Genomic DNA, 14747 nt, shown 5'->3' on the forward strand with positions numbered 1-14747 from the left:
ACAGTGATGGGCAGCGCTAAAGCTCTAGCCATCAGCCTTCAGTCAATAAAGCAGCAGTGTTCGACAGACTCTAATTGCAGCGTGGCAGGCAGGAGGTAAATTAATTGATTATTCAATTATATTTTATTCATTGTTACTCTGTTGACTTTGCAATTTTTCACATGCTTTCAAGTGAATGTGAGCAAATAGTCCTTGAAATAGAAACTGGCACCAAAGCTCAAGAGCAGAGCCAAAAATCAATCAGAATAAAGTTTTTTTTTAATGAAACAAACCATTTTAAACTGTATTATAGGGAAAAAAGTTCATCATGTTGCTCTTAACTGTGATTCTTGCAGTTTTTCTAAACTGTAATTTTACACTGTTCAGCTGTACACGATCCATCATAACATTCCGAGCAGTAAGAGTGTTAGTGGGTGGGCTATATTAGGCGGCAAGTCAACATTTTGTCCTCAAAGTTGATGTGTTAGAAGCAGGACAAATGGGCAAGCGTAAGGATTTGAGGGAGTTTGACAAGGGACAAATTGTGATGGCTAGACCACTGGATCAGAGCATCTCCAAAACTGCAGCTCTTGTGGGGTGTTCCCGGTCTGCAGTGGTCAGTATCTATCAAGTGGTCCAAGGAAGGAACAGTGGTGAACCGGCGACAGGGTCATGGGCGGCCAAGGCTCATTGATGCACGTGGGGAGCGAAGGCAGGCCCGTGTGATCCGATCCAACAGACAAGCTACTGTTGCTCAAATTGCTGAAGAAGTTAATGCTGGTTCTGATAGAAAGGTGTCAGAATACACAGTGCATCTGATATTTGTTCAGGGAAAAAAGACAGAAGGCGGAGGAGACCTCTGAAAGCTCTGAGCTGCCCTCAAGATCTGGCAAAAAGCGGCAAGCGAAACATTGAGCGCAACTAACGACGACGTGAAAACGACGTGAAAAGTCTTGCTTTCACAGTAAACACCTTTCTCTTCCTCCGGTGGGAGCGAGAGAAGAGCCAAAGCAATTAACAAGTAAACAAGAGATTTAACAGATAACGCACTGCAACACAAACACAAACGCCGCTCGAGTGTTTATTAGTATAAATCTGTGAAAGAATGCATTTAAAACGGTTTGCTGAATGTTGACCAATTACCGCCTCCTTATCACAGCGCCGAAAGATTCCTCAAGCTTTAATGATTCGCATTTTAAACACGCTGTGTAACTCAGAATTTAGCTTCTGATACACTCAGAAAAAATGAGATTGTAATTTCTTTAAAGTTCTCATTTCAGCCATTTTATAAAACTTGTTTTGTTTTAACGAGTTGAGATGTGCAGTGTGTAAAACCTGATAAATGAATGTTGTTTTGAAACAATGAATAAATTACAATTAATTTCACGTTAAGAAAAAAAATGGCAGAATTATATAATGGCATATAATGTGACTTTTTGGATTTTCTTTTTGCATAAAAAACACCATTTTTTTTTAAAAGAAGAAAAATAAACAAAGTAATACATTAATTAATAATTAAATAATAATAAACAACAAACAAACAAACAAATAAAAAAATAGAATAAATAAAAAATAGGTCTTTACACATTTTTGTGTTCCAAAATAGGAGAATAATAATAATAATAATAACAACAACAACAACAACAACAACAACAATAATAATAATAGTAATAATAATAAAACAGGATAAATAATAAAATAAAAAGCAACACATTATTGCTAAGTTGATAAAATGTTTATGTACTCGGTAAAAGACCTGATATGATATGAGACAAGACACAATGTACAATTTCTCAGAAAGAGAACGTAATGTTCAATCTACTTAGCGGTGAACTTTCTTTATTATTAATAAATATATTCAATATGTTCAGGGGATTTCGAGATTGATGATTAGTCGTGAAAAGAAAATCCAGATCAATATCCCTGAAGTCGATTTTCTACACAGCTCTGTGCTTAATTACATTATCTACACCGTGTCAATAACTGGTGTTCGTCTCATTATGGCTGCTTCTATACTGTAGCTGTGCTGTGGAATAACACTCGCTCGTCTGATTGGGCGGAATTTCCGACAGCGGCGGCCCTGATAGTTGTTCAAACCGCAGGTTTATATAAATAGGCTGGCTTTTTAGAACAGGTTATTGTTGCCATAGTAACGACTCAATACAGGGTATAGTAGATCTTCAGCTTAATTTAAGGGTAATTTTTTTTATTTGGTCCAAACCCTGGAGGCTGAACTCAAGATTAATTCAGAGCTCCTGTGGAAGAAGAGGATCGTAATCGCAGGTTTGTTAGCGAGTCATTGGACTGGTTGCGTAACCAAACATTGCTTCTGGTTTACATGCAGTAGATTTATCCATTTTTTGTTCTGGTTCAATTATACAGCATGCCATTGTGCAGGAACACATACAAACGGGTTGCCGATCCTGTGTAAGATGATGTTCAGCCATGCAGACTGATTCAGGACGAGCTCATTACACAGCTACATTCCTGTACAAGTCAATACCCAATACCATCAGCCATAATGCTGCTTTTCCTGGTATCACAAAAAGTAGCAAGAGGAAGTAATGTGACCGAAGCTTAGTTCGGTCATGAAACTCTTCCTCCTGTGCTGATCTAAACGCATCACAGTGGCTTATCCTTCACGCTTCCTCTTCGACGCAACCCAGTATAAGAACTCGCTCTTCACCCTCCATCCTCCTCAGCATCACCTGATTAAACCTGCGACGGCAAAGGTTTCCTCTGGTTTTCCTCTTGCCTTCCGGATTGTTCCACGACATTAAAGTGCAACATTCGTGTTCGATCATATTAAAATCGTCTTTTTTGACAAATGGCTGTGTGTATAAATCGAACAAGACGTTTCAGGAAGTGACGCCGCTTCAGGCCGGGCTGCATCATGTCGATCATCACCCTGTTGATCGTTTTCCTAGAACAGGATGTTTTATTCCTTACATATCGTACACGGACTCTAGCATCTGGATCAGAACTGCATCTAGACTGAATGCTGAGCGCGGCCTGGACCCGATGACCGCTCCATTCAGCTCTGTGCTGCTTGTGAAGTGTGTGGAGATAAGAGCTATTGCGATTCCACTCAAGAAAGAGTAGTTGCACAACATGTCTCCACATTATTCCGGCGGGGAATTAAAGAGCCTCGACGCCGGATCCACAGAGATTTATCTGAAATTTGTTATAATGTGTCCTGAACACCGCCTATAAATACGTATACTCCGTAACGCTCTATAGCAGCCGAATTAAAGCGAGTCCATTTCACACTGTAGATACGGAATAAAGAGCGCTTTTAGAAGAAAAATAATCCACAATGAGAGCTCGAGACCTGGAAGTAGCTTCGTTTCATTTCACAACACGTCCTGAAGTGTTAACAGCTCTTACACCACGCAGACGTGCCAATGATTATCATTTTTATTTTATTAATGAACAACATGGTATGCCTTGTTAACTTTTAATGTTCTGGAACGTCCCAGAAACACAAGCTACTTCCTGTTATCACTAATGTTACAGCGGCTGTAAAGTCATTCCCTCACCTTATGCTCTGTCTCACTCTTTACACACAGCAGGAAGTGGAACGGAGGAGGAAAAGCTACTGACTGTTACAAAATGCTGGAACTGGAGACTCCTTCCATAAATAAGCAAAAAATAATAATAATTAGCCTAGATTAGATGAAGCGCCTGTTATGGTCTCTGTCAATAAGATGGAGAGGAAAGGAGAGAAAGAGGGAGTGAGGGGAAGAGAGGGAGGGAACGAGAAAGAGAGAGGAGGCAGAGAGTGAGAGAGAGGGACAGAGGGAGGGAGAGATAGACCAAGAGAGAGAGAGTGACAAAGTGATGGAGAGAGAGAGAAGGAGAGAGGGAGTGACAGTGAGAGAGAGTGACAGATGGAAGGGAAGAGAAAATGAGTGAGGGAGAGAGACAGCACGAGAGAGGAATAGAGAGAAAGAGAGAGGGTGGGAGAAAGAGAGAGAGGGGAGAGAGACAGAGGAAGCAAGAGAGAGAGAAAGAGAGAGAGAGAGAGAGAGAGAGAGAGAGAGAGAGAGGATTTAAGTTTTGCCTTAAACCGACACATGAGCCTGTTAACAGTGTGATATTCCATGGAAAGAAGGAGTAAGAGGTTCAACACCAGGATTCTAAACAAGCCCAAGGGGACAGAGTAACGAAAGCATGAGGACACGAGTCAGCGAGGACGAGAAGAGAAAGAAAAAAAGAAGAAGAGACGGGGAAAGAAAGTTGACGTACGATTCGGCCCTGTAAGCCCATGCCCTGCCACTGACAGACACTCATCCCTCTCATGTACCTTCACTAAGAAGAGTCCACTGTAGTTCTAGCTCCAGCTCAGGGCCAGTGCTCCAGTTTTATCCCTTACAAACCTTCTCTAATTGGGCTGGGGCTCTCCCGTAGCTCCCGCTTCTTCCTGGACAAATATAGAGCCGGAGTTAGCGCTCACTGTGAAGAAGCCAAGGATACAGAGCTGCAGAGAATTCCCAGAGCTGCCGCTCTTCAGGCTGTGTGCTCCGACACCAGGCTATTAAAGAGTGCGCTCATTTGCGTGCTGCACCACAGACCGGCAGAACGTCTGCAGAAAGCGTGAGGTCTCAGAAGAATGCTGGAGAACCATCCTCCATTCCAGCTTCCTGAGCCAGGAGAATTGTGCAAATGAAAAAATGAGACGGAATAAAATAAAATCTCGCTTTCAAAGAAAGCTGGAAAGGTAGGCAGCTGAAAATACTGGACAGTTTTTATGGATTCACATATCCAGAGATCCAGTTTTATTCAGGCAATTTTGGAGTTTGATGACTGATTATAGAGTTTTGTTAATATAGACTCACTGGCCACTTTAATAGGAACACTCCCTTATTTATGCAATTCTCCAATCAGATGGTGGTGTTGCAGCATAAAATTTATGGAAATACAGATCTAGAGGAGGGGCCTTTCTGTGTTCTCCCCGTGTCTGCATGGGTTTACTCAGGTTTCCTCCCACAGTCCAAAAACATGTACATTAGGTTGATTGGTAATTCTAAATTGCCCATAGGAGTGAGTGTGAGTGTGTGTGGTTGTCTGTCTATATATTTGTGGCCCTGTGATGGACTGGTGACCTGTCCAGGGTGTACCCCTGCCTTTCACCCAATGTGTGCTGGGATAGGCTCCAGCAGATCCCCATGACCCTAATTAGGAATAAAGCGGGTATAGAAAATGGATGGATGGATCCAGAGGTTCGGGTGATGTTCTGGGGCAGAAAATGTGATCTCAATGGCTTTGGATGTGCCACAGCTGCTGCTACCAGACGTGCTGGTTTTCAAAATCAGCTGATTTTCATTCACTAAACATCGGGGAAAAAAATAAAACATCCAGTAAGCAACTGAGAATGAGAAAGTTCACCGAAGAATAACCAACATTTGTTATTTTTTTTCTCTTGCTATATTATGTTAATAATTTTAAAGAATTGAATGTGAAATACGTCCCACTATGTGTTCTGTTCTAGCTATCAAATAAGATTAGTGTCTTGGTAGAACTGAAGTGCAAGAATATCATGTAGCACTTCGTCTGCACTTTGTCAACTTTAAATTGCTTTGAGCTGACTGAATGCCAGCGATAACTCAAATAGCCACTCTTTACACCCGTGGTGAGGAGAAAAGAATCTCAGAAATTGACATTTATGCAAAACCTTGATATTGATGAGCTACAACAATATATGACCACATCAGGTCCCTGTCCTATCAAGCCAAAAAAACCTCTAAAGGACCTCGAAACACTGTGCCCAGTGTATCATCAGATCCCTGAGCTTCTCAGACAAGCTTGGAATCAGATTGAAGTTTGTGCGTGTTGTGTAACTGTGTGTTATTGCCGCTCATGACTCCATTTCCTCCAACACCTCGATGATGGACAATAATGCAGAGCTGCGATTAAAAGTCACCCCTTTCACCGCCGGGTGAAACGCCGGCTCCTGCTTTTGAAGGCTGATCTAAATTGCCTTGTAAACAGCCAGCGGTTTTTAACGAACTACACGGCTCGGAAAACTGCTGGAGCTGCACTTCATGGCCGACAGGAGCATCCAGCAGGCAAAGCAATGCAGGAGCGGGAAGTGGGAGGTCAAGACCTTGTGACCTACACCAACCTCCGTCTAATTGGCCTGCTGAGTCTAGGATTTTTCTGAAGTGTGCATGTGTGTGTGTGTGTGGTTGGCTTGTGTGTGGCTATCAGTGTTCATTTTTCATACCTGATCTGAATTGAGTCTCATTCTTGGTTCGAAAATGGATAATAGTTGGCATGTTATTAGTTCAGATTTGGTTGTTGTTGGTTTTTAATCTTTAATCTTTTTAATTGATGAAAAACTGCAAGTAGAGTTTAAAGGTTTTACTCTGTGAAAAGTGTGTTTACTAAGCAAAAAGATATCTCCACTTTATCCTGGTCCTAATGACATCACTATAACTGAAAACACTGCTAATGCTCCCGAGGGAGTACGACTACTGTTTTTTTTTTTTACAATTATGTAGCAACAACATACATTATATCTAAAAAATAAACCATAGCTTTATTTATTCAACAACTCAAAACTAATTTATGACCCCGATTTAGTATTTTATAGCTTCATAGCACATGATGTAAAATAAAAAAAATTTCAATTAAATTAAATAAAAGAGAATAAAATTAAATTAAATTAAATAAAAGAGAATAAAATTAAATAAAAGAGAATAAAATTAAATTAAATTAAATAAAAGAGAATAAAATAAAATAAAATAAAATAAATGCACTATGATAGGATGTACTGGATCAAGTGCTATTTTATAAGCTGCTGGTTAATCAGGGTAAAAATAAAAAAATTAAAAATTAAAATTGATAAAAATGTAAAGATTAATTAGCTAGAAGAATTCGTGCTAGCATCATATTGTAGACTCCCTATTAGATTCAAGCTTTTTTTTAAAATTTAATTTCATAAATTGTTTTTAATATATTGTTTTAATTCAAAACATTTCCAATTGTCTCTTTTTTATGTTACATTATATAACCTATTAAATTTAAGTTAAAAAAAAAACTGTATCTCTTATTTCGGTCTGTATTTTCTATCCCTGATTTTTTTTGTGTGGGGTTTAAAGGCAACATGTTTTTATTGTTTGTTTGTTTTTTAACAGATGGTGGTGTAGAAAAAAAAAAAAACGAAGGCATGAACTACATGCAGGTGGTTTTTTAACAAAGCCAACTTAATCAGGATCTTAGTTAATCGGATCACGTGAATCAGGTCCGAGTGTAAATACCGACATTAGTTTTAGCCGTCGTCTCCGAATACGGTCCGATGCGGATAGTGTAGCGGTGCTTCAAATGTTGGATTAGTTTGTGGTAATTCAAACTGGACCGCTTGTAATTTATTGAGAATTTTGTAGCAGCACTGTATTACATGTGAGTCTACAGAATGGTGTGCAAAATACACAAAATATCAAGACCTACACCTACAGTCTTACAGATTTTTTATAAGAACTATTCAGGCTAGTGGAACTATTAGCGCTTAAATAAAACGACGTCGTCCCACCTGGGTCTCCAGAGTTGAGCGAGGAACACGACAGCTGTACACTTCTCATTTCTTGTCACCATATGGCCTCTATCTTTGCCAACAACAAGTAAAAAGTTCTCATGCGTGCTCCTCTGTGTTTGATCCCTGCTTTGCATGCCTGCCTTAGCATGACCTATTTTCCACGTGCCTCCTGCTTCATCTGTGTGTCAAAATATTTTACACGGAGACAGGAAAAAGTGAGAGAAGAGGGTGTGTGAGGCTGGGTGGTAGTGAACGCTTGGATGATGGATTCCGTAGTTAGTTAGCGTGTGTGTGTGTGTGTGTGTGTGTAGTGATGGATTTCTGAAGGTCTGACTTGACGGGAAAGCAGACACACAGCTCTGAGCAGAGTGGGGTAAAGGGACTGGGCTGTGTCCTATATCAGAGCACCTGCTGAATAAAACATCTGAGATGTAGACCGAGACAGACAGGTAGTATGTGTGTGTGTGAGTGAGAGAGAGAGAGAGAGAGAGAGAGAGAGAGGGTCATAAATAGTGTATGCAGCATGTACGTGTTATGATGGAGGAGCAGAGGGGAGTGACCCCCAACCCTGCCGTAGAGGATGAACGGCAGAGCAAACAAAAATCCTCACCAGGGGAAGGAGAGGAGAAAAAATTCAGGAAGAGAGAAAACACAGCAGTGCCACTGATCTCCGTTTGTACATATCTCTGTGTGCATGTGTGTGTCTGTGTGTGTGTGTGTGTGTGTGTGTGTGTGTGAGCGATGCTGAGGAAAAGACATGGATGATGTGGTGAGATGGTGTGTGCTAATTTCACACAACTGATTTCTGAGATGCAAAACATAATGTATATATATATATATATATATATATATATATATATATATATATATATATAAACAAAGCAAAACAAAAAAATATACATTATACAATTATAATTATATTTATAAATAAAATAATTTCTACATATAATCAGTTTATATATAGTCAGATTATATGTAGAAATTATATATATATAAATATATATATATATTTTATTTTTTATTTTCATAAAAATCAGTTTGATCATTGTGGACACTACACATGAAAGAGATACTGTACACTCCAACTAAGTCGAGGTTAATTTAAAGTTTATATCACATATAAAGACTCAAGATATTTATTATTATTATTATTATTATTATTAGTAGTAGTAGTAGTAGTAGTATTAGTATTATTGCTCTCCCTTATTTCCCAAGGACTAACACGTGAGGCACATGAAAGCAGCTACAGAGCCTTTTTGAACTGCTGCTCGTGTTGCATCAGTGAAGCCCAAACTGCTTTCTTCTGCTCTTCCTCTGATTGGCTAGAATCCCTGTGATTGACAGGTTACAGAGAGAGAGAGAGTGAGAGAGAGAGAGAATGTCCCACCCATTCAGAGAGCAAAACTCTTGAGTTTTTAGAATCTCGCTGAGATTCCAATCTATCTATCTATCTATCTATCTATCTATCTATCTATCTATCTATCTATCTATCTATCTATCTATCTATCTATCTATCTACAGTAATGTGCAGAAGTGTATGATTATTACACAAATATTTTAGCGGGATTTTGTACTTAGCTTCTTTCCCTAAACAATGTTCCGTTGCGAAACTTTCCACGCTTTAGTTGCATCAGTTCCTGTAATGAACATAAAACATTATTTTCCAATATTACATTAGCAGTATATTAGCCATTACTTTAGGTCTTTTTTTTTTATGTAACGTAGTGAAATTAGGGAACATTACCCAAACCTGTCAAGGGACTTGGTCTGCTTTGCTTATTTCCCTAAATAGCGTTTACGTTTGTAACTTCACGCGCTCGGCTTCAGGTTCAGGTTCCTGTAATGAACGTAATTTTTTTGTTTTTTTGTTCCATTGCAAAATTCTATTAGCAGTATATTATCCATTATAGGTCTTTTTTATTAGCAGAGTAACCTGGTGAAATTGGGGAGAATTACCTAAACATGGGTAAAGGGGCTGTTTATACTTTGCTTATTTCTCCAAATATTGTTTAGCTTTATAAAAAATAAAGATGAAGCTAAACGAATAGTGAGAATTTTCAAATCAGCTGAAATGCAGGACTTTGCTTATTTCCTTAAATATTGTTTAACTTTGGAACTTTACACACTTGGCTAAGTTGATGCAAGGAACAGAAAATTATTTTCCAGATTTCTATTTGCAGAAAAATGATCTAATATTTTCGGATGTTTTTTTTAGAGGAACACGGTGAAAACGGGGGGGATTTTTTACTTTTATTTTTTACTTTGCTTATTTCTCTAAATCTTGTTGAAATCTTGAAAGTTTGGTGTGAGTCCATTTCGTTCGAGCGGCACTGACTGCTGAAGTCATGAACAGATTACGAAGGTGACACGTGAAGGTGAATACAGACGTGTGATGATGACACTGAAGTGTGAGACAGAACCTGACCGTGTCTCGAGCGGCACGCTGCTGTTAAGAGCCCAGCTCTCCTGGAGCTGCACTGACTCCGGGGTGGACGGGCCGTCAGCGGGCGCAGCGGTGGGCACGTGGCTCTGCGGGGCGCGGCGGCTGCCATGACCACTGCAGTTCAGAGAGTTCGCCGACGTCTGGTGGTGGTTGTGTGCAGGGGGCAGAGGAGGACGAGGGGCCGTCTGGCTGTGATGACTGGACGGACCTGAGAGAGACAGAGAGAGAGAGAGAGAGAGAGAGAGAGAGAAATCGTGAGCGAGACATTCAGACAGATATAAAGAGCGAGAGTGACAGACAGATAGAGAGAGAGAGAGAAAACGAGACAGACAGATAAATAGATAGATAGATAAAAACAGTGGCAGCCAGAAAGAGAGAGAGAGAGAGAGAGAGAGAGAGAGAGAGAGAGAAAACGAGACAGACAGATAAATAGATAGATAGATAAAAACAGTGGTAGCCAGAAAGAGAGAGAGAGAGAGAGAGACAGACAGACAGACAAAAAGATAGATAGATAGAATAGATAGATATAAACAGTAGCAGTCAGAGAGAGAGAGAGAGAGACAGACAGACAGACAGACAGACAGACAGACAGACAGACAGACAGACAGACAGACAGATAGATAGATAGATAGATAGATAGATAGATAGATAGATAGATAGATAGATAGATAGATAGAAAAAGTAGGAGTCAGAGAGAGAGAGAGAGAGAGAGAGAGAGAGAGAAATAGATAGATAGATAGATAGATAGATAGATAGATAGATAGATAGATAGATAGACAGACAGACAGACAGACAGACAGACAGACAGACAGACAGATAGATAGATAGATAGATAGATAGATAGATAGATAGATAGAAACAGTAGCAGTCAGAGAGAGAGAGAGAGAGAGACAGACAGACAGACAGACAAAAAGATAGATAGATAGATAGATAGAATAGATAGATATAAACAGTAGCAGTCAGAGAGAGAGAGAGAGAGAGAGAGAGACAGACAGACAGACAGATAGATAGATAGATAGATAGATAGATAGACAGACAGACAGACAGACAGACAGACAGACAGATAGATAGATAGATAGATAGATAGATAGATAGATAGATAGATAGATAGATAGATAGATAGATAGATAGAAACAGTAGCAGTCAGAGAGAGAGAGAGAGAGAGAGAGAGAGAGAGAGAGAGAGTTAAATTACAGTTAATGTATAAATGTACACAGTATCTCATCACACAGCTGTTAGAATAGTGCCAACTTGTGCATGGATTTAATTTCTCCGTCTTCTTTCTGTCTTTCCTGCACACAGAACGAGCAACAGAACGAGAGAGGAGGTGAAATGTGAGCTGAGTGGAACAGAGGGAGGCTGATCGCTGTGAAATAAGATCTGACCCAATAAAAAAGAAATCACAATGCCTATAGGTTGAGGAAGAAATAAAAATAATAATAATAATAATAAACACTTGAGCATTCTTTTTTTTTAAACCTTAAATGGAAATTTATAAGCCAGTAAATTGAACCCATTTTCTCCCAGTGGTATGAAATTTAATTTTGACTCATTTATTTTTTTTCAGTAACTGCTATATGATGATGATGATGATGATGATTATTATTATTATTATGATCATTATTAGTAGTAGTAATAAAAATTGTTCTAAATAAATAAATAAAATATGAAATAAATAAAGATGAATAAAAAAAAAAAGAATAACCTGAAAATAAATAAATAAATAAATAAAATAAATAGCCTGTGTATTTATTTATTTAAAATAATAAGTACATTTTTCAATCTATCTATCCTAAATAAAAAATAAATATGTATATATATATATATATATATATATATATATATATATATACATATTTATCCTGTATTCAGATTACAGGATATATTTTTCTAAAAGTTTTTTTATTCGCGCACCAACACGTATATTTTTCTGTTTATTTATTTATTTAAATTTCATCAAACTGTATTCATGCATGGCAGAAACCTAATTGAACAAAATCATGTTCAGTACATTCCCATTCAGTTCCAGTCAAAAGAAAATATTTGCTTCCCAACAAAACCTATACGTCTATCACTTTTAATAATGCTTAGAGGTTGAAACGAAGCCTCGATAATCCATACGCTTTACTATTTAAACTGGATTCTCCACAGAGAACTGCGACAAAGGATGAGATGAATTCCTGTACTCTTTACATTTGTTCCAGCTGTCTTTATGTTGCATCTATACGACAGCCGGCTTCTCAAAGAAAACATAATAGATGTGATAACACTACTTCTGCACACACACACACACACAAAACCCATAAAAAAACAATCGCTCAATACGACATAAACCATCTCCTTCAGTGTTTGTGAAAGAAATTAAAATTCATCCGAAGCCATTTTCCCAGCATGCAGTGCTCGTCTGTGTGAAAAAGGCAAAAAAAAAAAAAAAAAAGGAAAAAAGCGAGCAACAGAAAGCTCTGTACCGTACTGTGAAAAGAAAGTGGTGGAGACATGAAAGAAAGGATTGAGGACTGAGAGAAGCTCAGCTACGCTCGGAGGGTCCGGGCTGTGTAATGTGGCTGTGTGCAGCGTGCTGGAGGAGGCCAAAAATCAGCCCTCAACAAACGCAGTGCAGCACAAAGCTGCTCCGATGAGAGAGGAACTCTTGGAAGAACTCTGTGCTGCTAACAATAGCAGCAGGAACAATGGATTACAGCCTGGTGACATGTCCATCAAAGCTGACCCTGGGCTGCTCACGACACCCTGCCTGCCTGTACAAAAGCGTCGCAGGACTTGCGCTTCTATCTGGCTCTGTTATCCTTGGCCAAACCTGAATCCAAAGCGTCCTCCTTTGTTTTTCCCACTCGGAGCCCAAAAAATCGAAGCGACAGCTGCTAAAGAGAGTCGGCTTTGTAGCGGTGTGACCATCAATGGAAATGCTTGGGAACATAAAGAGCTGGTGGTGTCTGGGTTTTTTTTCCCTTTCCACCCAGGAGAAGAACACGCCAGGGACCTCGGCGTGAAGCCGAGAGAACAATAAGGCCACTCTTATGCTTTTACATCGCACGCCACTGGGCTCCCAGAGGTCAGGACAGTAATGCGGAGATTATAGTACGAGGTGGTGCAGTTACTGTTATTATCGCACAGCACCATGTGGAGCTCTGACACAATGTAACGTACACTTCCTGCTGGGTGAAAAACCAGTGGACGGATGAAGGCCAAACCAGCGGCCGAGCTTGGACGTGAGAGATGAGTAGAAGCCTGGCGCAGGGTTCGGGCTCTTTCACGCAGAGGAAACAGAGGCACAAAAGAAAACTAGCTGGAGTGGAATGACCTTAAGAGACGAGCGGAAACATCAGGCCTTCTTTAACACGTATGCCCAAGTAGCAAGAAAAATGAAAAGAAACGGAGCTTTTAAAAGGAAGGAAGGATAAAGAGGCTATTCATCTGTTAATTCGATAATCATCAGAACAGTTTAACAAATTATCTGTAAAATAAATGACTTGTTTTTTTTAACAGAAAATATGTCATATTTTCAGAAAATATACTTTTGTAGAATTATTTAGAGGAGAAAATTAAAATACTGGCAAGTGAGCGCTACCAAGGTTGAACTTCCTTTAACAATCTTTAATAAAATGCGAGTTTGTTAAAAACTGGTAATAATAACTCCCAATCCCAACAACTTTGTTTCATTTGTCTCACTTTAATAAAAGCAAAACATAGATTCGTGTCCCATGTCCTTTCCCCTTCGGTGAACTGGCTTTTTTGGCCTGACTAACAGCATCCTTTAGCATCTCTGCTACTGGACCTTTTATTTCAACCTTGGTACTTTTTTGCCAGTTAACTCTCACAAACCTCCTGTGGAATTAATTCGACTAATTGATGTTAATAATTTGTTAATATTTTGGAACTATGACCGTTTTGACTGTCAGTGGTACTTTGCTGCTGTTACCCTGCTAATGATACTGTGTTCATTTTATTTCTTAATGATAGATGGTAACTTTGTTTAGGTTACTTTATTACTCTTATATTGTTAACATTAGCATTTTGTCCACTTATTTATGGAATGTTCCGTTATAACTATGATCCTTTGTTGAGGGGAATTTCTTACTTTTTTAATGTTATTTCTGTAACTATGATACTTGGTAAGTGAGACATATTTATGTAACTATTTTATTTTCTATGTTTATTAGTTTGTTAATGTTACTTTGTAATGGTTAAATTTTTGTTTACTTTTTTAAACTAAGTTAATTAGTTAAGGTTAGTTACTTTATAACTGATATTTGGTGAAATGTTTTTAATGTCTGTTTATAGTAACTATAATACTATTATATGGTTACTTTTAAATGCTAATTTGTTACTTTATAACTATGATATTTTGTAAATAACACTTTCTTTCTTTTTTAATGTCCTGTTATAACTATAATATTTTATTTTTAATGTTATTTTGTTACTTTGTTCTCGTTATTTTGCTTCTTTTTTAATGTCCCTTTATAACTATCCATCCATCCATTTTCTAAAACCGCTTTATTCCTAATTAGGGTCTCTCCTTTATAACTATAATACTTTTATAAGGTTACTTTTTTAATGTTATTTTGTTACTTTGTTAATGTTATGGTACTTTTTTACATTTTAATGTTACTGTTCTAGCTATGATACTTTGTGACACTTTATTTCGTTTTTCTGTGTTACTTTTTTAACTATGTTACTTTGTAAATGTAATTTTGTTACTTTGTTACCTATTACCTTTATTGCTACCTAAATGTATCTATGTTACTTTGTTATGGTTATTTTGTTACTCAG

At 38.3% G+C, this 14747-nt stretch overlaps 1 protein-coding gene across 6 annotated transcripts in view; it reads right to left on the bottom strand.

Moving 5' to 3' along the window:
- The window catches only part of tenm2b (teneurin transmembrane protein 2b), a 312231-nt gene that overhangs the window by 85853 nt on the left and 211631 nt on the right, over positions 1–14747 (bottom strand). For all 6 annotated transcript variants that reach the window (XM_058415430.1, XM_058415428.1, XM_058415431.1 and 3 more), the window contains one exon: positions 9942–10167. In XM_058415430.1, the coding sequence (XP_058271413.1) occupies positions 9942–10167 (226 nt within the window). The remainder of the gene's footprint in view (positions 1–9941; positions 10168–14747) is intronic.

The sequence above is a fragment of the Hemibagrus wyckioides genome, linkage group LG18 (genome assembly GCF_019097595.1).
Source record: "Hemibagrus wyckioides isolate EC202008001 linkage group LG18, SWU_Hwy_1.0, whole genome shotgun sequence".
Lineage (NCBI taxonomy): Eukaryota > Metazoa > Chordata > Actinopteri > Siluriformes > Bagridae > Hemibagrus > Hemibagrus wyckioides.